Below are 15993 nucleotides of genomic sequence, written 5' to 3' on the forward strand. Positions count from 1 at the left end.
CACGTTTTGTTTACAAGAAAAGTGGACCCTGGGCACAAATATAGTCACCACATTGTGTGTGTCTACACCAGAAGGGTAATAGAGCATTTTACACGGTTTCCTTCCAAAACACAGTTTTGTCAGGAGATCTGCCACCCTGGACACCGCTATGTTTTCTTCAGTTTTGTAGAGACAGCATGGCGTACAAAAGTCAGATCGACCTGAGTGTGAATTCCCATTCTGCCTCTTACTTGCTTCATGACCTTCGCTTCCTTAAGCCACTGGGGAAATGGCACGGCTCAAAACGTGGTCGTGGAGACTCACCAGCATAAATGTTACGCGTTTAACGTGTAGCCTGGCACATAGTATGTGCTCAGTAAATACTGCCTCCTTTCCCTACGTAAGTGTTTCCAAAATGCTTTTCCCTCTGTTTTCATGGAAGAATCACTGATTAAGAGTCGGTGAATTATCACCTACGGCCCGTAACGTTTGGTTTTTGAAGTTTTCATTTAAATTCCAGTTAGTTCACATACAGTGTAAAATTCGTTTCAGGTATACACGACAGCGATTCAACACTTCACCCAGTGCACATCGCAAGTGCCCTCCTGATCCCCGTCACCTGTTTCACCCATCCCCGCCACCCCTCTCCCCTCTGGTAGTTATCGTTTGTTCCCTTGAGTTGAGTCTATTTCTTGGTTTGTCTTTCTCCTTTTTTCCCTCCGTTGCTCATTTGTTTTCTTAAATTCCACATGTGAGTGGAATTATATGGCATTTGTCTTTCTTTGATGGACTTATTTCACTTAGCATTCTACTCTCCAGCTCCATCCATGTTGCTGCAAATGGCAAGACTTCATTCTTTATGGCTGAATAACACTCCCTTGTGTATATATACACTGCATCTTCTTTATTCATTCATCAGTCATCAAGATGAAAAGCTTCTGCACAGCGAAGGAAACAACGAACAAACCTAAAAGGCAACCTACAGAACGGGAGAAAATATTTACAAATGACATCTCTGACAAAGGATTAGTATCCAAAATATACAAAGAACTTCACAAACTCAACACCCCTGAGCCGAGTCATCTAATTAAAAAATGAGCAGAAGATTAAATAGACATTTCTCCAAAGAAGACATCCAGAGGGCTAACAGACACATGAGAGATGCTCACCATCACTCATCATCAGGGAAATACAAATCAAAACCACGAGGAGATACTCCTCACACCTGCCAGAATGGCTAACACCAACAACACAAGAAGCAGTAGGTGTTGGTGAGGACGTGGAGAAAGGGGAACCCTCCCGCACTGTTAGTAGGAACACAAAGTGATGCAGCCACTGGGGAAGACATTATGGAGCTTCCTCAAAAGATTAAACATAGAAATGCCCTGTGACCCAGCAATTGTACTACTAGGCATTTATCCAAAAACTACAAAGATACTCATTCAAAGGGAAACATGTGCCCTGGTATTTATAGCAGGCATTATTTACAATAGCCCAACTATGGAAACAGCCCAAATGTCCATCCACTGATGAATACATAAAGAAGATGCGGTCTGTATATACACAAAGGAATATTACTTTAGCCGTTAAAAACAACGAAATGTTGCCATATCATTACTTTCGGCCAGCTGATCTGTGGCACAGGAAAATTTTCACATATTTCCTATCATACTGAAATTTTCATATTTAAAAACAGATGTAAATCCTCCCTGCCCTCCCGTGCTCAGAGTTATTATGATAAGAACCAAAGGAAGAAAGAGCGTTGAACGCTCGGATGGCTGTTTCCAGGTGTTTGTGGTCACTGCTACTGTTGCTAACTGATGGCCATTCTTACTTTGTTATGTATCAAGAACAAGATGGGTTATTGTGACACGTTTCCTGTATGGGGAATTGAAACTCACCTATCAGTGGCTTCAGTGATTTATCCAACGTCAGACAGCTGGTAAATTTGACCAGAATGCGGATGTTGGATTCTTAGACCAACGTATTTCCCTGCTCTACCCTTTCCCTCCTCCCTCCACTGCCAACGATCACAACTCCTGACTACCATTGCTCCTGACTACCACCACAGCTGGTTCTTCCTCAAAGAGTGTGGCTAGCTGAAATCACTTCCTGAGCCTCCAGCCTCAGTGTTCTCAGCAAAATCCAAATAAGGGATTTAAGGGTGCTTGGATGGCTTAGTCTGTTAAAGCATCTGACTCTTGATTTCAGTTCCGGTCATGATCCCAGGGGCAGGGAATTGAACCCTGTGTTGGGCTTCATGCTGAACGTGAAGCCTGCTTAAGATTCTCTCTCTCTCTCTCTCTCTCTCCCTCTGTCCTGCTCATGCTCTATCTCCCTCTTTCTCTCTAAGGAGTTTTTAAAAAATTGTTGAAAAAACAAATGAGGGATTTATTCCATCAGTGGTTCTCAAATGCTCTTTGACAACAAATGTCAGGAAGTTAAATTTGTGGCCATGAGATAAAATACATCCATGTTATATTTATCTGCAATGTAGTGAGTTTTTATAATAATTTTATTTAGTTCAAAAAACTTTCCTGTCTCTTAGGAATGTATTTTTACTTTTTTCGTGTTAAAAATGCCCTTTTTTAAATAAAGCCATGGGGACCGTGGATGGTGCTTGGGTTGTTATTTTGTTTGTTGATGAATTTTTCATAATTCTTTGGCAAAATATAAAATTGAACCCTAGAATAGTCCCCAGGTCCTCTTTTTCTTAGAACTGTCCCATGGATGCCACAAATCTGGAAAATGCCAAGACCCATAGAACAAGTGCTCTCTGGTTCTGTTCCACACATACCACTAGGGGTCTTAGAAGAAACAGCTGAAGGTCGTAAGCTTCCCTTCTTGATCAGACCTCACCAGAAACTGTCTTGCCAAATTAGCCGCATCAGAGCAGCCAAAGACAGGAATCGCAAGCTCCTAAAAATAACAGTGGGACGGCCGTGCGTGCCATCAGAGCTCTAAGGATCGCAGCTGTGCCCCACTTGGGAAGGTTGGCAAAGCCCTGGCCGTCTGATCCAGACGGAGAAGCACCAAAGCCATTTCTGAGCCTCTTTGCCCTCTCTGATATTTGGGGTTTTTACTGGGAGAGCGATTTCCTTCGTTCGTCACCCAAACACAATGGCTGAATCCGTGATCAGGTCAGGAAGCCAACGTGGTGCTGTATAGGTTGATAACCAAGGTATCCACTGGGCTGCTGGTGTCTCGATGGGCCCCTTTCTGTCTGTGCCCCTCCTTCTCTGCCCTTGGACCCCGGTCTCCAAAGGAGAGCCTCTCACCCAAAAAGCCCATAAATTTTTTCGACTTCAGATCTGGGATGCATTGTCAGAGGTCATTCAGCCCCGTCCATGTATCTAGAGAAGACAGAAAGGAAAGTCATCTGTCCATGATGTGAGAACCCTGGGTCAGAAGTCTACCTCTTCATCACAGACACAGGCCCCCTTTCTGCTGGACCCTGTAGTAAGCCTTGCATCGTATCACCCATCCTCCCCGTCACACGGTGAAGTCCCATTCGTTTACCATTTTATAGATGAGGCAACTTGTCAATCTACCAAACAACTGTGTCACCTTCACCACTTGTGAAATAAAAGCATTATACCTACTTCACAAGGTTGTTGTAAGGGTTGTGTCTGTTTAGTCTATACTGCATCATAGGGGTTGTTATTCATCGTCTTTGTGTCAGGGCCAACGCTTGACCTACCATGATGCCCTATAGACATTTTTTCCAGTGAGCGAGCCTGTGAATTAGTACATGAATAAGAGGATATGTAGGACATAGTCAGCCCTTCTTCTTAAGGTGCTAGAGTTGAAAGAATAGGCATCGCTGAATGATTTATACTTTTAAGTGCTTATTATTGAGCTAAAGATTGCTGAAACGTGTTCATTCAGAGACTCGTCTTGCACGGAAACATCGAGAAGCAGGATTCACAGAGGAACACTGACCATGCCCATTCTTTGCCAGGCCTGCCCATATGATGAGTGTTCATCAGAAGGCTAGTATGTGACAGAGCCGGGATATAGCCCTGTATCTGTTGGACTCAAAATCCAGTGTTTTTGAATGACTCCATTCCACTGCTGAACCCCTGAAACCCTTATTTAGGGTACCTCCCCAATATTTTAGCAAGATAATAGAAGCTCATTTCAAAGGTAGGTGCTCTGCCCCCAGGGTGAAGACCACTTGACTCCACTGCCCTCCTTCAGGAGACTTTCAGGAGCACTTGCCTGTCTGCTGACTCAGTCCTCTCCTCTCCACCCTGTTCCTTCCAGGAGCATCACTGCCTTCGCATTAAAATCCTGGGGGACTGTTACTACTGTGTTTCAGGGCTTCCAGAGCCCCGCCAGGACCACGCCCACTGCTGCGTTGAAATGGGCCTCAGCATGATCAAAACCATCAGGTAATCCGGGGTCTCCTCCATAATTCCCAGGCCTTCAGTGGGCACAAAGACGAACCACCCCATCTATCCTGTGTGGTAGATCATGCGTGTGTTGAATGGTGACACCCTTTGACTTACGTCATGAAACCTGCATGGCCGTTAATTCTCCCCCACGAACCAATCAACCTGCCAGCTTCATCATGTTCTATTTCTACCTCACTTTCAATGACTTGTGCAGCAAATTTGCATTACCAATGTCCTTGTGGGGATACATCAAGGACCGAGATGAGCGTGGTGCTTGACTTCAGGAAGGTTACTCATGATGGTACAGTAAGTTCTGAGATGAATCCAAGCCAGGGTGCGTCAAGGGGAACAGAGGAGGAGCAGCTCATTTGGGCCAGGGTGCTGGAAAAGGCCTTCCAGAGTAGAGCCAAGCTGTTTTCTGAAAGGTGAGCGGATTTTAGACCCTGGAGGAGTTTTGGGCACAGCTGGACATATGGGGAATTGGGACATGCTGCAGTGACAGCTGGTGAAGCCTAGGGAGGGGAGGGCCAGGACAGATGGACTGTAGACTGAGAACAGGCAGGGCCCACAGGGCCTTCTCAGCCATGATAAGGGTTGCACTTTAGCCTGAGGCCAACAGGAAATCATTGTAGGGCCACCGCCATGGTTGGTTTCATGGATGCTTTTGGCTTTGGTCAGTGTATCTGGTAAATAGAAGCTTAATCAAGAAGGCAGGAGGGATTGAGGTCAAGGATACTGGAATTAGACTGTGGCTCTGGGACAGAGGCTCCGTGTTGCCAGAGCTCCCCTTGAGCCTCTAAACGTGGTTGCAGAGCCTCCAAGCATTACAGCCTTTCCCAACCACAGCAGAGACAGTAAAGAAGGTACGTGGGCTGAAGTCTTCTCTGGCTTATGCCTTCATCTTACGAGGGAAGAAGAATCCTGCCATTAACAGGCCAGAATATTCTTTCATGAACTCACGCCTCGGTTGTGTGGTCTAGCAGCCATGTTTGTGACCATTGGCCTTGTCCATCTGGATTAAAGAACAGCAGGAGAACAACTCCTGAACCCCACACATATCCTCCTCTGAAGGCTCAGCCCAACTGCTGGCTCCCAGAACCAAACCCAGAGTGGGCAGGAGGGATCTATGCAGTTGGAGCCTCCCTTTCTAGAGCCTGACCATGCCCAACACGGTGTGCCTGGTCTCCTTCGACCTGCTGATAGATCCCTGACTTCATTCAGGTTTAGGGAAGAGGTCTCTTGACATCAGGAAATGCTGTGTGGCCCTCTAATTAAGAAGAAGACAGAAGCTCTTTCTCTAAATATGATTTTCCTCATTGATGTGACACTGGTCATTTCAAGACTTGGCCATAGATCACATTCCCGGTGGGCAGATATGCTGGCTGACCCCTAGGCTCCCACCTCTGGGACCAACCCACGAGCAGGGCCAGTCAAGGTGACGTGGTGCTTTGCTATGGGGTGTATGATGCAAATCCAACCATCACCATCCCCAAGTCCAAGTAGACAGGTGGAGAGTGACAGGACACGCCCCCTCTTTGACAGCAATTCAGAAGTTGTCTCCTCCACGGCCTGTGGAGAGAGGAGCCCAAAAGTTCCAACCCAAAGTTCCCTTTTGGTCGATGGAAAAGGCTGCAGGTGCTTCTTGGCTATTAATTTGGACACTGGCGAGTCTTGCCCTGAAAACTAGGGTGAATTGTAATATTCTAGCTGGCTTCAAGGAAGGCCCCAGGACACCCTGAAGGCTCTATGTTTTGTGTGCATTCTACAACTTGTTAGGTGTGTGAAGTTTATTCTACCGGCCAATCCGTAGGTCAGTCAACAAAGAATCTGTGGGGCTCTGCCACGTGTTGGGTGCCACCATGCTAATCCCTAGAAGTACAGTGATCAACGTGTCGTGGGTGCCTTTCTCTCACCCGTGGGTGTCATCACCCAGGGTGATAACGTGGATTTGCTGTCTGTGAAATGAGGAGATTGGGCCAGACCAGCTCTGAAGTCTCTGCCAGTTCTGAAAAGCTGTGATTTTTGATCACCCACATCACAAAAAGGCTTCCTTTTTTTAAGTTAAAAATTTAAGTTAATTTAATTAGACTTAATTTAATTTTTCATTTAAGTCCAAGTTCGTTAACAGGACGTAACATATGTTAACATAGTTCACACCGCTGTGTCGTTGACACAGTGCCATAATGATTGCAAGAGAACTCGGTGAGTCATCACTTACCTACAACACCCAGTGCTCATCCCAGCAAGTGCCACAGACTTTCTTTTTAATTTACTTTTATTTTTTATGGTGAAATCATGGACAAAAAAAAATTGCGTGGGTCTAAAGTGCGGAGCGTGCTGCTTTAATGTACGTGTACGTCGTGGAATAATTATGAAGTCAAGTTAGTGAGCATCCATTGCCTCACTTAGTGGTCTTTTTCTCATGTTTTTGGTGAGCCCACTTGAGATCTACCCTTCTGGCAAATTTCAGGCATACACTACAGCATCATTCACTGTCATCACCATGCTGTACATTAAGTCCTCAGAGCTTATTCCTCTTATAACTACAAGTCTGTCCCTTGACCAATATCACCCCATTTCCCCCACCCGCCCCCAGCCCTGGCAACCACCTTTCTACTCTGTTTCTATACATGTGGCTTTTTTGTTTTAGATTTCACATACACAGTATTTGTCTTTCTTTGTCTGGCTTATTTCACGTTGCATAATGCCCTCCAGACTCATCCTTGTTGATACAAATGGTAGGGTTTCCTTCTTTTTTTAAGGCTGAGTAATATTCCATTACGTATACGTATATGTACATGTGCATGTATATACATACCACATCTTCTCTATCTATTCATCCGTAGACGTTCCATGGGAGTTTGTATCTTGAGCATAAACAGCAGAAACGCTGCAGAGAGGGTTTTGCAGAAGAAATGAACAGCGATCATCAAAATGCTTAACATACTTACAACATGGTCATTTATCTCTCTGGAAAAGACCTCATTCCTCCTGACCATTTTGTCCAGTGTAAGGTCTCCTTTCTGGAGTTCCGGACTAGGTCAGTGAGATGTCAGGTTTGGTGCGTTGAAATGACTCGAGGGCTTTCTCTCATCAGTTTATTAAGGCTACTTTTACTCTTTAAGAATAAGACAGTTCAGTAGGATTTTTTAAACTGCATAACTCAGAGTCTATTAATATTCAAACACTCCTTGATTACAATAGAGGTGATTGGAGGTCCAAAATTAATTCTTCCAGTTAGCAACAAAACATGATGCAGGGGAATAAATAAGAACACTGGAATTAGGCAACTTTAGTTGCAGTAGGTTCAGACTTCTAGAGCTTCCACTCTTGCAGTCTGCTGTCGCCAGACTGAGGAACGACGGGCAGGCAGTATTTCTGAATGTGTGTAGAAGAGAATCTCATTTCCATAACTTTATCAAAAAGTTCACAATCTTAACCATCATTTACACAAGATGGAACTTTTTCTTCAGACCCAAAGGCACTTGTTCCAACTGGAGAACTTACTAGAAGTCATAAGGTCTGGAAGCATTCATAACATCATACTACACGTGTTGTTGTGTAATGAAAATAAGCCATTTATTGAATGGTGTTCCCAGACTTGATGACTGCCCCCTATATTTGTCATCAGAGATCCATCCCTCTTGGAGGTATTGTCCCCACCTTGTCAAGGTCTCTCCTTGTGCCTTTTTTGGCATTTCCTCAAAGAGTTGGGGTCCCACCGTGGTCCCCAGAGTACGCAGTGAGGGGCCGGTGCTCTGATGGCCAGATGGCATCTGGATCCTGGGTCTGTAGATCCCAAGAGCTCCAGTAGTTCCTTTGCTGGTTGAGATTTACAACCTTTGCACAAATGGCAAACCAGCTCTCAAAACGACCCTGAACCTTATTCACAGATGAGTCTAAATACGGGATGGAGGTCGTCCTGCGATCCCAGATTGCTGAGGACAGGTGCCCAAACCAGGAGAGGACACGGTCAGCTGCTGCTGGTTAGAACACTAGGCAGGATTCCCAAGTGAGCGAGGGTCGAGGCAGTTAGAAGAACGAGCGTGACCAAAGTCATCTCCCCTGCCTTTTGTCTTTTCCAGAGGTATCTCCACTCTAGTCTTTTTGATGGAAAAATAGAGGTGTTTTCCTGGAAACAAAGGTGTGAAGAATATGCTTTCCTAGCCGTTAAGAATGGCAGAAGCCCTGTGTGTGCGTGAATGTGTGTGCATGTGTATATGTATAGAAGTGCGGTGTTTATGTATACGTGTGTGTCTGGCATGTGTGTGTGCACACGTGTAATGTGTGGGTGTGTGCATGCACGCGCGTGCACATATGTGCCTGTACACGTGTGCAGGCGTGTGTTTGTGCACATGTGTGAATTTGTGCAAGTGTGTGTGTGTGTCTTCAGCATTTGAAGCAGGCCCTTGATGATCACTACAATTCTAAGTCCAGACAGTGGAGTTAGTGCACAGATAGTTGGTGACCTTGCGAGACAACTGTGGCTTTATCCCTCGGGTCATGAGAATTCACTGACACTTAAAGTAAGGGAGGCGTCCTGTTCCAGCCTGGGCCTAAGGAGGATAACCGTGGACGTGGGTAATTCTCTCTCTGGTTGCTTCTAAAGTTTGTTTATTTATTTTGAGAGAGAGAGAGAGAGAGTGGGGAGGAACAGAGAGAGAGAAGGGGAGAGAGAGAGAGAAAGAGACAATCCCAAGCATGCTCCGTACTGTCAGCACAGAGCCTGACACGGAGCTCGATCCCACAAACCGTGAGATCACGACCTGAGCCGATACCAAGAGTCAGACACTCAACCACCTGAGCCACCCAGGTGCCCCTCCAGTTGACTCTAGATGAGAGAAGACAGATGCCGAAGGAAACTAGTTGGGAGAGATTTTTTGCAGCAACTGGGGGAAGAGATGCGGGGCCCAGAATGGAGCAGTAGCTGTGAAACAGAAAGGGAAGAGCGATACGATTCGAGCCGGCGAGCCTGAGCGTCTCCGCAAGAGACAATACGTGATGTAAACATTTAAATTAAACCAGATGTGGATCAGAATAGTGAACTTATTTATCAGTTGAGTGCTCCAGGGATTTGGGACGGGATTCCACTTTATTGGAGATAGAGTTTGTTGCTGGGTCATGCCGACCATGGCGGTGTTCCCTGAATGAATGGTGACTTATGGGCAACGGGTCAAGCGTATGCATGGAATGAGCCCTTGGCCTGCGGTCAGCAGACCTCATCTGGTTTCTGCTCCTTCCTGTTATTAGGTGTGTGACCGTGGACAAGTGTGACTTGACTTCTCAGAGCCTGCAGGGACTCTGCTGCAAAACGAGGATCGTAAGATCCAACCTCAGAGTATTCTTTCGAAAACTCAAATGGATTTTGAAAACTCAAATAAATAACACGCACATTATGACCATCCACATATTTTTTAATAGAATCTTGCAGTTAAGGCTGAGTTTGGACACCAGAAAATTTGGCTCAGTTAAGTTATAGAAACCTATTCCTTTCTTACATTTTCTATTCTGTTCTTGGAAAATAATGATCATAGGGTTTATTGACCACCTACGATGCTACTTGCCAAGCACTGAGATAGGTGTTTTACATGCATGATCTCATTAAGTCCTCACAACAATCCTAAGAGGTAGGCAGGGGTCGTAGGCAAAATACTGAACAACTCGTGTGACCACAGTACCGAATAGTCCAGGGCAGCCAATCAGAATGGATGGCAGCCATTACCAACCAGTATAGTTCTACAGGTACATCCTGGCTCGTTGAAACTCTGAAAGTTGGCCTCTGCTTTTACCAGAGAGGAAACTAGAGCTTACAGTGTTTGTGTAATTGCACAAAATCACACAACCATTCAGTGGCAGAACAAGGAACACCCATCTGGAACCTTCTGACTCCGAAGCCATTGGCCTTTACCGTCTTAATGCCCCGCCTCTCACCTCCAGGCTTCTGCAATGGCTTCTGATGCCTGAAACCTCCCATTAACAGCCGAAGGTTCAACACACAGGTCAAGAGACCGTCCATACACCCCTGATAAATTAGCAGAACCGATACTGAGAGGGAGGGGACGTCAGTTAACATCTGAGAATAACAAGATCGTAAGCCTTAATCAAGCCTCATCATAAATCCATTCCATCAAGAATGCTTGATTTTAGAAACCTGGTATTAGCTAGATGAATGGCAAAAAAAAAAAGCGATTGAGTGTAACTTTATGTCTCGTGAAGCACTTAATACCATTTCGTGCATGTCTGTTCATAAAATTAAATTCATTAAAATAGGCTTAGATAATAGTTCCATTAAATAGATTGCAAAGTGGCTCCAGGGGGCTCCCCTTCACACGCCCCGGGTCTATTTTGAGGGAGGCTTTAGAGCTGAGAAGACACAGGGGTAAGGTGGGCTGCTACAGGCAGTATCCTTGTTCATGATCTGAAAAGGTTTCCCGGATGAATCTTCATGAAGACTGCGGAATCTGGTCTTCTCAGCGCCTTTGCTAAAAAGTCATAGAATGACACCAGCATGGCGAGCAGGAATTGGCTGGTCCCCAACAGTTACTTGGAGCAAAGATCTTAATCCCTGTGGTGGAGTTGCCCTGGCAAGCCACACAGCAGGACAAGGAGTGAGCAACAGGAGTTTTTGCCGCCCTTCCTGGAGGCAGAAATGCCCAGGCCCCCTCCTGGTGTCTCCTGCTCAGTCTCTCTCTCTGTTTCTTGTATTTCTTTTGAGCTCTTTTTCTCCACTCTCCCATCATTGCCCCTTCCTTCCCTCCTTATTTCCTTCCTTCCTTCCTTCCTTCCTTCCTTCCTTCCTTCTCTCCCACCCTCATTCCCCCTTTCCTTCCTTCCTTCTTTCCCCTTTTTTCCCTTCTTTCCTCCCTCCTTTTTTCCTTCTCCCCCCTCCTTCCTTTCTTCCTTCCCTTCTTCCTTTCTTCCTTACTAACTTCCTTCCTTCCTTTCTTCTCACCCTCCCTCCTTCCCTCCTTCCCACCTTCCTTCCATCCTTCTTTCCTTCCCTTCCTCCCTCCCTTCCTTCCCTCCTTCCCACCTTTCTTCCTTCCTTTCTTCCTTCTTTCCTTCCTTCCTTCCTTCCTTCCCCTCCTCTACCAATCACTGTCTCTTTTTCTGTCCCCCTAATGCCCCCTCTCTCTTTGTTCTGAAATACCATTATCTACAGCAGCCATAAAGCCCCCTCGCCTCTTAAAGATGTAGCAGTCAGAGTGTTCTTCAGTCCATGGACAGGATTTTTTTTTTTGAAAAATTACTTACAATGGTGGAGATTGAATATATCTAGTAATAATAGTTGCTAAAGCTATGATTAGTGGAAGTTTCAGCATGTGCCAGGCACTATGCTAAAGTTCCTAACTCCCCTCCCCTAAACCCTGTGTGGGAACTACTGTTACTTTCCCCACTTTCCAGAGGAGGGACCTGAAGCTCTGATAGGGTAAGTAACTTCTGATCAACGGCACACGGCTTGTAAGTGGCAGATAAAAGACGCTGAGCCATGTCCAGTGGGCTCTGTATATGCAAAGGCAAATAAATAGTTGGATAACTTTTGGCATACTACAAAATAGAAAAATGGGTAACCATGAAGCACCATGGTTTACATTAATATTCAGTGGTATAAGAAAATGCTTGTGAGTGTAAAGTTTGCTTATTTATTTTGAGAGAGAGAGAGAGAGAGAGAGAGCAAGCATGAGCGGGGGAGGGGCATACACAGAGAGAGGGAGATAATCCCAAGCAGACTCCACACTGTCAAGAGCCTGACTCAGGGCTTAAACTCACCACCCGTGAGATCATGACCTGAGCTGAAACTCAGAGTTGGACGCTTAACCACCTGAGCCACGCAGGCACCCCAACCTGTGTTAATTCTTTTGTGATTACAAGTCGGTATTACTAACAAAAATCGGTATCAGCCGTTCTTTTGGGGTGTTTGAGTACACCAGGTTAAGCGCTTTATGTACGTGATTTTACCAAGCATCCTAATGGTTCCACAAAGGACCCCTTCTCTTTCTCTTTCCCATTGCACCCGAGAAGGCAGCAGGTGGGGGGAGCCTAAGGCACCCAGCCTGAGACCCACAGCCAGCGAGTGGGGAAACCCAGCTTCACACCTGGGCCTGCTTTAATGCGGAGTCTGCCTCTTGGTGGCGTTGAATTGATTTGCGTTGAGGAGCCCACACCACTTCCACTGCCAGAGGGGAAGGGGGAACATATGTTTGCTGTAGTTCCCGCAGGCAGCAAGGGGTAGAGCCAGCATTCGAACTCCGGTCTCTGCCCCCAAAGCCAAGGACTTGGGTGTCCTTCTTCCCACGGTGCCAACTGCTCCAGTGTGGAAGTTGGTCTTTTTGTTCATCCATTTACTTAACAGTGGAGAGAGTCTGATTCACAGATCAGTGATGGCTACCAGATGATACTTCCCGTCATTCCTCCAGCACCTTCTACAGATTGACTAACTGGCTTCAGAAAGCCATTTGAAGCCCTGAAACCAAAAGAAAGTCTCATTTTTTTCATGCTCTGCCGCTTACCGAGCCCTCTCCTCTTTAACGGCTCCCTTAAAAGAAATGACGTTTTCAAACTTTTGCGGGTCTATTGTTGTGTTATTGGTCCCCAGCTTGACATACAGCTGCAAAAACGAATAATAATTATTATCGCTTTGAGTTTTTATTTTATTTATTTATTTTGAGGGTGGGGAGGGGCAGAGAAAGAGGAGAGAATCCCAAGCAGGCTCTGTGCTGTCCGCGCAGAGCCAAAAACTAATAATAATTATTCAGTGCATTCTTTACCTAAAAGAAATGTTAGACGGAAGCTTAACGTGAGAAGCAGAGATGCTTTATTTGAAGGGGGGAGTTGGGGGGGGGGTGCCGCCTCCCCAGCTGGCAGGTCCAAAGCCATCCCTGTGGTTCCCAGGGCTCTCAGAAGCATCCGAGGACCACGTGGGGCTAGAGAGCAAGAAAAGCCCCTGAGCCGTGGCCGTTAATTCAGGAAATACTTTGGAGCATGGACCGACCCTATGCGCTCAGCGCTGTGCTAAGGTCTGGGCCACGTGGAAATAGAAGATCATACCCTCGCCCTCCAGAAGCTCAGAGTTCGTGGGGAGGAAGGAGAAGGTGTGGGTGTTTAGGACGCAAGTGATCTACAGTCATTTTCTCTTGATCTGCGGCTGGTGCGACACAGCAAAATATCCCTGGGGCTCCGCCGTGGAGGAAGTGGGCGAGACTCAGAACTCAGAGCAGATTCCGTTCGTTTTAGCCTCAGCAACGCTCACGGCGTGGGGGTGTCCACATCCGTGTCTGTACACGACACACATACAGGCGTGTGCCATGTCCGTCCCCTCCAGCACTGATCCTGAAACACGGCTGAGGTGCTGTGCAACTGCAGGGTAGCCTTTCCAAGGAGGATGATCGATGCCTGTAAATTATTCATTACTTTCACACCGTTTCATGGCTGTCTTTCGTTTGAGACAAGTCCCAGACGGAACAAAAAGAAAGGGAAGGAAAAAAAAAAACGCAATAAGGAAATTTGGTCCTGTTAAGATTTTTGCCTGGTGAAAGAAAATAAAAGACCTAAATGCCTTTTCATTAAGACGTTCCCATGCGGTCCCTGTGTCATGTTAATTACCTAATGGCATTAGCACAGTGTGCCCTTCGTTAGTCCCTCACAATTAGTTGGCGAAGCATCTTAACATCCATTACCTCCTTTGGGGCTCACAAAGCCTCCGTTAGTAAAACAATCTGCTAGAGCCTTATTTTGTAACCATTGAAACTCAGGGTCAGACTGAGCTGTTGACCCAGGATCACGTGCCATAGACAGCACCTGTGTTGCAAAGAGGCCAAGGTTTGAAGACACAGCAGCCCCACTTTGGTCCTAGAATCCTGCTGACCGGCTCTGTGACCACAAGAAAATCCTACTTTCCTGGGCTGCAGTCCCTTCATATGTGATAAGCGACCAACTCGTCCTACATCTGTGCCACACACTTCCTCAACTCTGCATGCATTTATGCACTCCATCCTGACACTGATCTTATTATTCCCATTTTATAGAAGGAAGTTAAGTAATTTGCCTAAGGTCATGCAGAGCCCATATTAACGCCTACAACCATAGGGGTTAATGAGAAGAAGGTACGTTGGAATAATGATTGTGCCAGTCAGCATGGCCCTGGTTATGCTGAAGTAATAAACATCCCACCAAATCTCAGGGTCTTAAAACAGCAAATAGTTTTCACTCACATTTCTTGTCCCCCTGGGAGGGTTGGGAGAGTGGAAGGGTACCTCTGTGCATCAATTATCCTCACTCAAGAACCCTGGTTTAGGGGCACCTGGGTGGCTCAGTTGGTTAAGCATCTGGTTCTTGATTTGGGCTCAGGTCATGATCTCCAGGTTTGTGGGTTTGAGCCCACATCGGGCTCTGTGCTGAGAGAGTGGAGCCTTCTTTAGATATTCTCTCTCGCTCGCTCGCTCTCTCTGCCCCTCCCCCTCTCTCGCTCTGTCTCTCGAAATAAATAAGCATTTTAAAAATGTTTAAAAAAAGAACCCTGGTTGGGACACCTGGGTGGCTCAGTCAGTTGAGCGTCCGATTTCGGCTCAGGTCATGATCTCGCACCCGTGGGTTCGAGCCACGCATCAGGCTCTGTGTGGACAGTTCAAAGCCTGGAGCCTGCTTTGGATTCTGTGCCTCCCTCTCTCTCTGCCCCTTCCCTGCTCACATTTTCTCTCTCTCTCTGTGTCTCTCAAAAAATAAAATAAAACGTTTAAAAAAATTAAAAAAAAAAAAAGAACTCTGGTTTAGAAGGCTGCCCCAATGTCCTTGACTGATGATTGACACAGAAAGAGGGGGGATAAAAAAGGACAATGAGTGTGATTGTTCAGGCTCTTAAAGCCTCTTCCTGGAAATGAATCGGGCACATTCACTTCTGTTCACATTTCATTGGCCGAAAGCAACGTGAAATGTACAGGTAAGTGCAATCCTCCCACTTGCTTGGATCCTGTGGTACTAAACACAGCTGGCAAACAGCACTGAGGACCTCTCCCGGCGACCTGCCTCACAAAAACTCATGGGGAAAAGGCATCAGAGCTCAAATGCTCCTCTCAAGTGCTGGACGCTGTTTCTCCTCTTGCCTCCTTCCGGTTTTTCACATGGCTTCCGCTATTAGCATCATCAGTGGATACTGTATAGTGTTAACTTCAAAGTTAAAGTTAAATCCAGAAACTGGATTCTTCACCAGGGATGAGGACTGTTTCTTTAGCCACAGACATTCTTCCATGGCTGCCTTCCTAGAGTCTGATTTATTTCAATATTTCTATATTTTCAACCCATCGCAATTTTACCTTCCTATTTAAATAAATAACTTTGTATGATCTTATAGTTTGTTAGGAAGAGCGAACACGAACACTCAGTTTCGTACGTGGAATCGTTCATTCATTTATTGTTTCAGAAAAGGGGGGGCAGGGGAGTCACGTTTTTAAGCCCAACTCTTTACAAGGCATGAATCTCCAGGCGTAGTTCAAGGGTCAGCTGTATTGTATTCTACCATTTGAATTTCTTTCTACATAAACAACATCGTTTAACGCATAAACTAAAATTGTTTGAACGGCTCTGTACGTTAAGAAGGGATGTGGGTGCCTGCGGAAACCTT

General features: G+C 45.9%; 1 protein-coding gene across 3 annotated transcripts in view; it reads left to right on the top strand.

Moving 5' to 3' along the window:
- Nucleotides 1-15993, top strand: part of ADCY8 (adenylate cyclase 8) — a 221055-nt gene that overhangs the window by 96934 nt on the left and 108128 nt on the right. For all 3 annotated transcript variants that reach the window (XM_027063898.2, XM_027063895.2, XM_027063896.2), the window contains exon 5: nucleotides 4246-4373. In XM_027063898.2, the coding sequence (XP_026919699.1) occupies nucleotides 4246-4373 (128 nt within the window). The remainder of the gene's footprint in view (nucleotides 1-4245; nucleotides 4374-15993) is intronic.

This window comes from Acinonyx jubatus, chromosome F2 (assembly GCF_027475565.1).
Source record: "Acinonyx jubatus isolate Ajub_Pintada_27869175 chromosome F2, VMU_Ajub_asm_v1.0, whole genome shotgun sequence".
In the NCBI taxonomy this organism is placed as follows: domain Eukaryota; kingdom Metazoa; phylum Chordata; class Mammalia; order Carnivora; family Felidae; genus Acinonyx; species Acinonyx jubatus.